Source organism: Triticum dicoccoides, chromosome 7B, assembly GCF_002162155.2.
Source record: "Triticum dicoccoides isolate Atlit2015 ecotype Zavitan chromosome 7B, WEW_v2.0, whole genome shotgun sequence".
NCBI classification, from domain to species: Eukaryota; Viridiplantae; Streptophyta; class Magnoliopsida; order Poales; family Poaceae; genus Triticum; species Triticum dicoccoides.
In genome coordinates this window covers 754068992-754078404 of record NC_041393.1, presented here as the reverse complement: position 1 = coordinate 754078404, position 9413 = coordinate 754068992, and the positions used below count along the sequence as shown (strand labels likewise).

Here is a 9413-nt window from a genome sequence, read left to right as displayed (position 1 = left end):
GCAATTATGGAGTAGTCTAGCATGTCATTTTCGTGCTCTACTTTTTCTTCAAAATGTTTACTGGCAGATTGTTTACTTATTATTCAATTTAGCCAAGGTTGCTATAGTTGATCCTTACATGCTATGGACTTGTTCTTGACTTGTTTTGTTTCACAAACATGTCTTCTTGATGATGCTATGCTTATCTTGTCATGCAATGACTTGTGGTGAGTGAATCGAGCTTGTTAAGTAGTGTACATGATGTTGCTGGTTTCCTGACAGATTCTGTTATATTTTGTTGCTATGTAACCATGATGCTACTAATCATTCTATGCATAATCTGGAGATGCTCTATAAACATGTTTTGATCTACATGTCATGCTCTATCCATTAATGCCCTTGGTTGCAATTATAGCCTGCTGGAACATGTTGTTATCTTGCTCCAAAGTTGCTTGATGATGTTGCTATCAGCCTGTTAACATTAAGTTCACTAGTTCCCATGTGTTTTGCTAGTGGTCCATGCACCCTATGACCTTGCTATTGCCATGCTTAGCTTCATAAACATGTCTTCTTACTGTTGGTTGCCTTGTCATGCCATGTATTGCTCTGTGGTGAGTGGTTCAAGCTCACCAACATGCCTACATATTGTTGTTCCTGCCATGTATAAATCTGTAATATAACTTGCCATGTTTACATGGGTTCCATCATATTTTCTGATCCTTTTTGGCTCGTGGTCAGTAAGGGACTTTTGATCTATGCTATTAGTAGATTCATGCCATGCCTTTGTTTGCCATGATAAGTTCCTGTAACATGTTGTTTGCTTGCTCTAAACATTGCAACCTGATATTATTTCCTGATAAGTCTGAAACTGTTATTATTTGCAATCTTACCATGTCATTTTGAGCATGTTCTAGTGATTTCTGGAGATAGCTCAGTGTTCATGTTTTGTTATGCTTTACCTGTACTTCATGCTCATGCCTTTTGTTATTATGTTGGGATGTTGTAGCTTATTGTTTTGATGCTTGCAAGATGCCTAGTTGCTGTTATGGACAGATTGTTGTTATGACTTGTATAGTGTGTGTGTGTTGCACCGTTGCTCCGTTTTGAGTGTGCTCTATATGAAACTTGCTTGATTTTGCATGTAGTTTCTTATTATCATGTTGCATCCTTGTTTTGAGGTGTTTGCTTGATGGTTGTATGCATTTTGCATCAATGCCATGTTTAACTTGTTTTGCTCATATCTTCTAGGCCGTAGCTCCGAATCTAATGAACTTTATATGTAACTTGACTAGAATCTTGTGTAGATCATCTTGGTGCACCTTAACTTGCTGTTTAACAACTTGAACATAAGGTTTCTTCAGTTCTGGACCAATTTCGAAATTTGCATATGAGGACTTACCGGAATTGTTATATGTTGTTTCCGGCCTCATTTAAACTTGCCTTGATGTGTTGTTCTTGTTTGCTTCATCTCTTGCCATGAGTAGCTTCATGTAGCTTGGTCATGCATCATGCTTGTTGTGCATCATGCCTTGTTCATGTGTGGTGTGTTTACCATGTTGTGTGCTTCTTCTCGATAGTTCCCGTTTCGTTGCGATCGTGAGGATTCGTTCGTCTACGTGTGGTTCGTCTTCATGGCTTCATCTTCTTCATGGACTCGTTCTTCTTCCTTGCGGGATTTCAGGCAAGATGACCGCTACCCTGGATCTCACTACTATCATTGCTATGCTAGTTGCTTCGTTCTATCGCTTTGCTGCGCTACCTATCTTTTGCTCATCAAGCCTCCCAAATTGCCATGAACCTCTAACCTTTGACACCATTTCTAGCAAACCATTGATTGGCTATGTTACCGCTTTTGCTCAGCCCCTCTTATAGCGTTGCTAGTTGTAGGTGAAGTTGAAGATTTCTCCATGGTGGACAGGGTTATGTTGGGATATCACAATATCTCTTATATTATTAATGCATCTATATATTTGGTAAAGGGTGGAAGGCTCGGCCTTATGCCTGGTGTTTTGTTCCACTCTTGCCGCCCTAGTTTCCGTCATACCGGTGTTATGTTCCCGGATTTTGCGTTCCTAACGCGGTCGGGTGATTTATGGGACCCCCCTGACAGTTCGCTTTGAATAAAACTTGTCCAGCAAGGCCCAACCTTGGTTTTACCATTTGCCTCACCACCACCTATACCCTTCCCTTGGGTCGGCCAACCCAAGGGTCATCTTTATTTTAGCCCCCCTGGGCCAGTGCTTGTCTAAGTGTTGGTTCGAAACGAGCAACCTGCGGGGCCACCTCGGGGAAACTCGAAGTCTGGTTTTACTCGTAGCTTGACTTATCCGGTGTTGCCCTGAGAACGAGATATGTGCAGCTCCTATCGGGATTGTCGGCGCATCGGGCGGCTTTGCTGGTCTTGTTTTACCATTGTCGAAATGTCTTGTAAACCGGGATTCCGAGACTGATCAGGTCTTCCTGGGAGAAGGTCTATTCCTTTGCGAGAGCTTGTCATGGGCTAAGTTGGGACACCCCTGCAGGGTATAAACTTTCGAGAGCCGTGCCCGCGGTTATGTGGCAGATGGGAATTTGTTAATGTCCGGTTGTAGATAACTTGATACCAGATCCGAATTAAAACGCATCAACCGTGTGTGTAGCCGTGATGGTCTCTTTTCGGCGGAGTCCGGGAAGTGAACACGGTTTCTGTGTTATGTTTGACGTAAGTAGGAGTTCAGGATCACCTCTTGATCATTGATAGCTTCACGACCGTTCCTTTGTTTCTCTTCTCGCTCTCATTTGCGTATGTTAGCCACCATATCATGCTTAGTCGCTGCTGCAACCTCACCACTTACCCTTTCCTTTCCCATTAAGCTTTGCTAGTCTTGATACCCATGCTAATGGGATTGCTGAGTCCTCGTGGCTCACAGATTACTACAACAAAAGTTGCAGGTACAGGTTTATGCGATGATCATGACACGAGAGCGATGTTTGCTTGTTTTGGAGTTCTTCTTCTGCTTCTTCTTCGATCAGGGGATAGGTTCCAGGTCGGCAGCCTGGGCTAGCAGGGTGGATATTGTTTGAGTTTCTGTTTATGTTTCATCCGTAGTCGGATGTTGTTCTTGTATATGGTATTGTTGTATTCGTGTGGCACTGTTTGCCTTATTGTATGTATCCCCATCTATTATGTAATGTTGATGTAATGATATCCACCTTGCAAAAGTGTTTCAATATGCGGGTCTATCCTTGGTGGGACCTTCGAGTTCTTTTTGGATAGGGTCGCATATTGGGCGTGACACCTGGCCGGCCCCTCTCTCTCTCCACTAGGGCCCAACAAGGCCCATTAGTTCCCGGGGGGTCCGGTAACCCTCCGGCACTCCAGTTTTCTCCGAAATCACCCCGAACACTTTCGGTGTTCGAATATAGTCGTCCAATATATCAATCTTTATGTCTCGACCATTTCGAGACTCCTCGTCATGTCCGGTATCACATCCGGGACTCCGAACAATATTCGGTACATCAAAACTTATAAACTCATAATAAAACTGTCATCGTAACGTTAAGCGTGTGGACCCTACGGGTTCGAGAACTATGTAGACATGGCCTAGAACTGTTCCCGGTCAATAACCAATAGCGGAACCTGGATGCTCATATTGGCTCCTACATATTCTACGAAGATCTTTATCGGTCAAACCGCATAACAACATACGTTGTTCCCTTTGTCATCGGTATGTTACTTGCCCGAGATTCGATCGTCGGTATCCAATACCTAGTTCAATCTCGTTACCGGCAAGTCTCTTTACTCGTTACGTAATGCATCATTCCGTAACTAACTCATTAGCTACATTGCTTGCAAGGCTTATAGTGATGTGCATTACCGAGAGGGCTCAGAGATACCTCTCCGACAATCAGAGTGACAAATCCTAATCTCGAAATACGCCAACCCAACATGTACCTTCGGAGACACCTGTAGAGCTCCTTTATAATCATCCAGTTACGTTGTGACGTTTGGTAGCACACAAAGTGTTCCTCCGATAAACGGGAGTTGCATAATCTCATAGTTCTAGGAACTTTGTATAAGTCATGAAGAAAGCAATAGCAACATACTAAACGATCAAGTGCTAGGCTAACAGAATGGGTCAAGTCAATCACATCATTCTCCTAATGATGTGATCCCGTTAATCAAATGACAACACATGTCTATGGCTAGGAAACATAACCATCTTTGATTAATGAGCTAGTCAAGTAGAGGCATACTAGTGACATTATGTTTGTCTATGTATTCACACATGTATCATGTTTCCGGTTAATACAATTCTAGCATGAATAATAAACATTTATCATGATACGAGGAAATAAATAATAACTTTATTATTGCCTCTAGGGCATATTTCCTTCAATAGCCTAGATGTAGCTAAGCAAAACCTGCTCCCAGACGCCGCAGTGTGCAGCTCTGACAGACCATGGTTCCAGCTCTGCTCGTTTTCTTCATCCCAATCTTCAACCTGCTCGCGGCTCCCGCCGCCGCCACTCGCTATCGTTGGTTTGTCGTGCCGCAACAAAAGTCGCCGCTGGTTGTATCTTTTGCGCTCTACGAATGCAATAAAAAAAGTATTCGCCATGCATGTGGTCGCCACTCAGGAATACAGTGGTCCAAACTTTCATTACAGCGGGTTGCATCATTCCCAGCTTTCACGCTTGAGGCGCTGGTTCTAGCAATTCCGGTGGCGGTTCCGGTCAACGAAGTTGCCGGTTCCAGTAAACACAGCCGACGAAAGTCCTCTTTGTTCCAGCTTCCTTCCATGCCGGTTCCAGCACACGACATCCATGGATGCAACATCTTCCGTAGATGTTTCCAGCACATAAAAAGGTAGTCGATGCAGCATTGCTTTCGCAGTCAATTCCGACATCTTGCAGCACCTGCACACGACAACTGCAAGTGTTGTAATCCGACTTCAACTACACAACCCTCAAAGCGATTACTCGTGGCGAGAAAGGGATTGTCAGCCAATCATATGTCCACCACTAGACATACAACTGCAAAGTGTTGAAACCCGTCCGCACCTGCAAGTTTTATTGCGCTGCAATTGGAAGTTTTCGAGGGATAGAGCAACTGCAATTGTTCAAGAGAGGGCACAACTACAGGTTTTTCAAGAAGGGTTGCAACGCAAGTTTTCAAGATGCGCAACACGTGTAAGTTTTCAAGGAGGGTCGCAGTTGCAAGTTTTCAAGGGGCGTCACAAAATGCAAGTTTTCAAGAAGGTGTTGCGACTATAAGGGGGTTTTCAAGAGGCGTCGCAAGTGTAAGGGGGGTGTGCGACGAATAATACACTGGCGTATCATTATAAGTTTTCCAAATATGTTATGACCAGTTTTTAAAATATATGTTTGAACATTTTGTTCGAATACATATTAACCATTTTCAACTACACATTGAACATTTTATGAATGGTACATTTTTTAAAAAAAGCACGCAAAGTTTTTTTTTCATATTTTATAAACATTTTTTAAAAAATATCATGAACATTTATATGAAACAAGTGATTTTTTAAATGAAACAAAACATTTTTTAATTAAGTGGATATCATATTGTTTAATATTTTAGAAAATTGTCACAAACATTTAGAAAAAAAATATAATGACCATATTTTTGAATGGTACGAAACATTTTTAAATTACACAATCACTTTTAAAACTGTGTGAATTTTTTAAAATATTCACAAACACTTTTTTCAAACATGTGAACTTTTTATAAATGTTTTTTTAAATGGTAGAATTATTTTTAAAAATTGCGGCAAATGTTCTTATAAAAAAATTACACCACGCTAACATTTTTTAAATTTGTGGTGAATTTTTCTGCAAAATAAAGTTGTAAGTTAATTTTTGAAATATATGCGGTTATAGCATATTTTTAAATATAAAAAAGGTGTAGAAAAAAGAACAAACGAGAAGCAAAGAAGAATTTTTTTAGGGCATAAGCAAAGAAGATAGGACAAACAAGCAGGCGATGAAGAAGATACTGGGCCAGCCTAATAGCAGCGACGCAAGGGCCCACCCTAAGGCGAGACCTCCTTCTGTCCCCCAAAAAAAGCATGTTTAAAGCGAGTCCTCCTCGTTGGCGCCTTATGCGCTGCTTTCGGCTGCTGGCGCTCACGTCCCAGCTTACTTGGGCCGGCCCATTTAGCTGGATCGATCATTCCTTCGATCGCTTCCTTCTTCGATCGCTCGACAGACAGGAAACTCGCCGTCTGATTCAATCGACACGTTGATCGTTCAATTCAGTTGGCCATTAAACTTTAGACCGCTTTGAAGTTGACCGTGTTGACTTTTTAAAAAATATCATCAAATTTGAAAAAAAAATCCTCAATTTGAGAAAGTTCATTGATTTAAAGGAAAGTTCATCAAATTTTGGAAAAACGTTCACGAAATTTGGAAAATGTTCATCGATTTTGAATAAAAAGTTCATCGATTTTAAAAATAGTTCATCAATTTTGGAAAATGTTCATTGGATTTGAAGAAAAGTTCATCGAATTTGGAAAAAAAGTTCATCAAATTTGGAAAAGTTCATCAAATTTGAAAAAAAGTTCACCGAATTTGGAAATAGTTCATCGACTTGAAAAAAGTTCATCAAATTTGATAAAAGCTCATCGATTTTGAATAAGAATTTCACAAATTTGAAAAAAGTTCACCGAACCTATGAAGGAAAAAAGAAAAATGGAAAATGAAAACAGAAAAACGAACACAGAAGAAAAAAAGGAATGAAGAAAAGTAATAAATATGTAAACGTTAGAATGTCAGTTAGGGATGGCTGGGTGGTTACCGCGGTTTAGTATTAAGCAGGACATCCAAAGTTCGATTCTCAGTACTAGCAGCAATTTTTTTGCGAATTGCTAAACACAGAGTAAAAGAGCTAGATGGGCCGGCCCAGTGGAGAAGGGGGATGCGCCCGTTTGCGTATTGCACTGTAGCGGACGCAGAGGGCGCCGAATAGGATTCAGCGTTTAAAGCGCCACAATGTCAGGTAACTGAGACATGTACCTATAAACATTGTTTCGAATCAATAAAGTGGGCGAGATTTCTCAAAAAAAAAGAGGTAACTGAGACATGTTTTTGCTCGCCCTTTGTAAATTGCAGCAAAATTCTGCATTGTTTTATAGGTGCGCATTTTACTCTTTTGCTGGTGCACTCACAAGGATGTCTGTGTGGAATGATACTGTTAGTGCGGTTCGGCTCACATGCGGGTTCTGTTAGTGTTCCCAACCCGGAGCGTCTGTTGCGCCGTTTTAGGTTTTCAGGCTTATACTCCATAGCGGCACCCCCGAGAAAAATGGTTAGGTAGCGGCATCCCCTGAAAAGAAGGCTACGTAGGGCTATTTTCCTTCCCTGTTTTAATTATATTTGCGGGCTTAATAATTATCTAACCCAACCTCTCCCTAAAAGCCCTCCCCTTTATATGATCACAAACACTCTCCATTCCATCTCAGATCAAAATCAACAGAGATTCAACATTTCGCAAGAGGGCACACGCGCAGAAATGGCGTCCTCCTCCCTCTGCGCCCTCCTCCTCGCCGCCTTCGCGTGCCACTGCCATGGTGATCCCTCACGCCCCCCTCTCGGTGCACCAATCTAATGTTACATGGTTAATTAGTTCCTGACCACTGACCACCGTGGCTAACTATTCTCTGTTGCATGCATGCAGCGGCGGCGGCGGCGGCGGCGTACAGGCGGCCCCACGCCATCGGCGTCAACTACGGGAACCTGGGCGACGACCTCCCCACGGCGGCGCGTTCCGTCAAGCTCCTCCGCAAGGCGCACGCGGGCGCCGTCAAGCTCTACAACGCCGACCAGCGCATCCTGCACGCCCTGGCCGGGACGGGCATCCCGGTCTCCGTCATGGTGCCGAACGACATCGTCCCCTCTCTGGCCGACTCCCGCGCCGCCGCACGCGAGTGGGTGGACAACAACATCAAGCGGCACCCCCGGGTGCGGGTGATGTACCTGCTCGTCGGCAACGAGTTGCTCTCCTACCCCGCCCTCGCGGCGTCCACGTGGGGCAAGATCGTGCCAGCCATGAAGAACCTCCGCCACGCGCTCCACGCGATCGGTCGCGGCCGCGTCAAGCTCGGAACCCCGCTCGCCATGGACGCGCTGGCGGCGTCCTACCCGCCCTCCGCCGGCGCGTTCCGCGAGGACATCGCCGGCCCCGTCATGCGGCCGCTGCTCGACTTCCTCAACCACACCCGTTCCTACTACTTCGTCGACGCGTACCCGTACTTCCCTTGGGCGGCCAACCAGAAGGACATCTCGCTGGACTACGCGCTTTTCGAGGGCAATGCGAGCAGCCACTACGTCGACCCGGCCACGCGGCTCACCTACACCAACCTGCTCGACCAAATGCTCGACGCCTGCATAGCCGCGATGGACAAGCTAGGGTACGGCGGCGTGAAGCTGGCCATCTCGGAGACAGGCTGGCCGAACGCCGGCGACCCAGGCCAGACCGGCGCCAACGTGCGCAACGCCGCGCTCTACAACCGCCACCTCGCCCGTCGGATGCACAAGAAACTCGGCACGCCAGCGCGACCGAGGTCCAACATGCCGGTGTTCGTCTTCGCGCTGTACAACGAGGACTTGAAGCCGGGGGCGGGCACTGAGCGGCACTGGGGGATGTTCTACCCGAACGGTACCTGGGTGTACCAGGTTGACCTCACCGGCAGGCGGACGGTGCGCTCCTACCCGCCGTTGCCGCCGCCGGATGGCCAGACCGGCAAGCTCGAGTGGTGCGTCCTGGCCGGCGGCGGCAAGCCGTTGAACGAGACGGCGGTGGCCCTCGCCCTGAATTACGCGTGCGGGCAAGGGACGGGGACGTGCGCCGCCATCCAGCCCGGCGGTGCGTGCTACGAGCCCAACACCCTCGACGCGCATGCAAGCTACGCGATCAATGCGTACTGGCAGCAGTTCAAGGCGAAGGGAGGCAGTTGTTACTTCAATGGCCTTGCAGTGAAGACTAACAAAGATCCAAGTAAGTTCGTCTAAGCATTCCTGATTAATGCTCGGAAATCTTTACAAATTTGGTGCTTAGATAAATTTGTTTTCCAGTAATTGTGGTTGTTGTCATTATAATGTGGTGATAATTAGCAGCAGTAGTATTTTTCCAATAATACTTGTTAACAGAAATATGACCATAGATATGGAGAAAATAGATTCTAGCTAGGTGATGAGTTTAATAGTTTTTTTAGAAGGATGAGTTTAATACTAGTTGGGTAAGTTTGTACATTAGGCTCGCCATTGTACATACTAGGCTTGTGAATTATTCGCAAAAAGAAAAACTTATGGATTGTATTTTCATTTCACCTCGAAACATGTGCGGTTTGCTGTTCGCATTTCATGCCTACCATTTTCTATGCCTAATGCCCCAGGTTATGAATCCATTTGGACTTGATGTGCTTTTTTTTTTT

The 9413-nt window shown here is 45.0% G+C and overlaps 1 protein-coding gene across 1 annotated transcript; it reads left to right on the top strand.

Annotated features, from left to right (window-relative positions):
• The first annotated feature begins 7411 nt into the window (after positions 1-7411).
• On the top strand, positions 7412-9243 carry LOC119340535 (probable glucan endo-1,3-beta-glucosidase A6). Its single transcript, XM_037612457.1, has 2 exons — positions 7412-7550; positions 7658-9243. Exons 1-2 carry the CDS (start codon positions 7412-7414, stop codon positions 8989-8991), a joined length of 1473 nt encoding a protein of 490 aa, XP_037468354.1. The 3' UTR covers positions 8992-9243.
• The last annotated feature ends 170 nt before the right edge of the window (positions 9244-9413 follow it).

Coding starts and splice junctions, on each gene's coding strand:
- LOC119340535 (XM_037612457.1), top strand. CDS start 7,412: ATGATCACAAACACTCTCCATTCCATCTCAGATCAAAATCAACAGAGA. Junction 7,551..7,657: donor CTTCGCGTGCCACTGCCATG/GTGATCCCTCAC, acceptor GCATGCATGCAG/CGGCGGCGGCGGCGGCGGCG.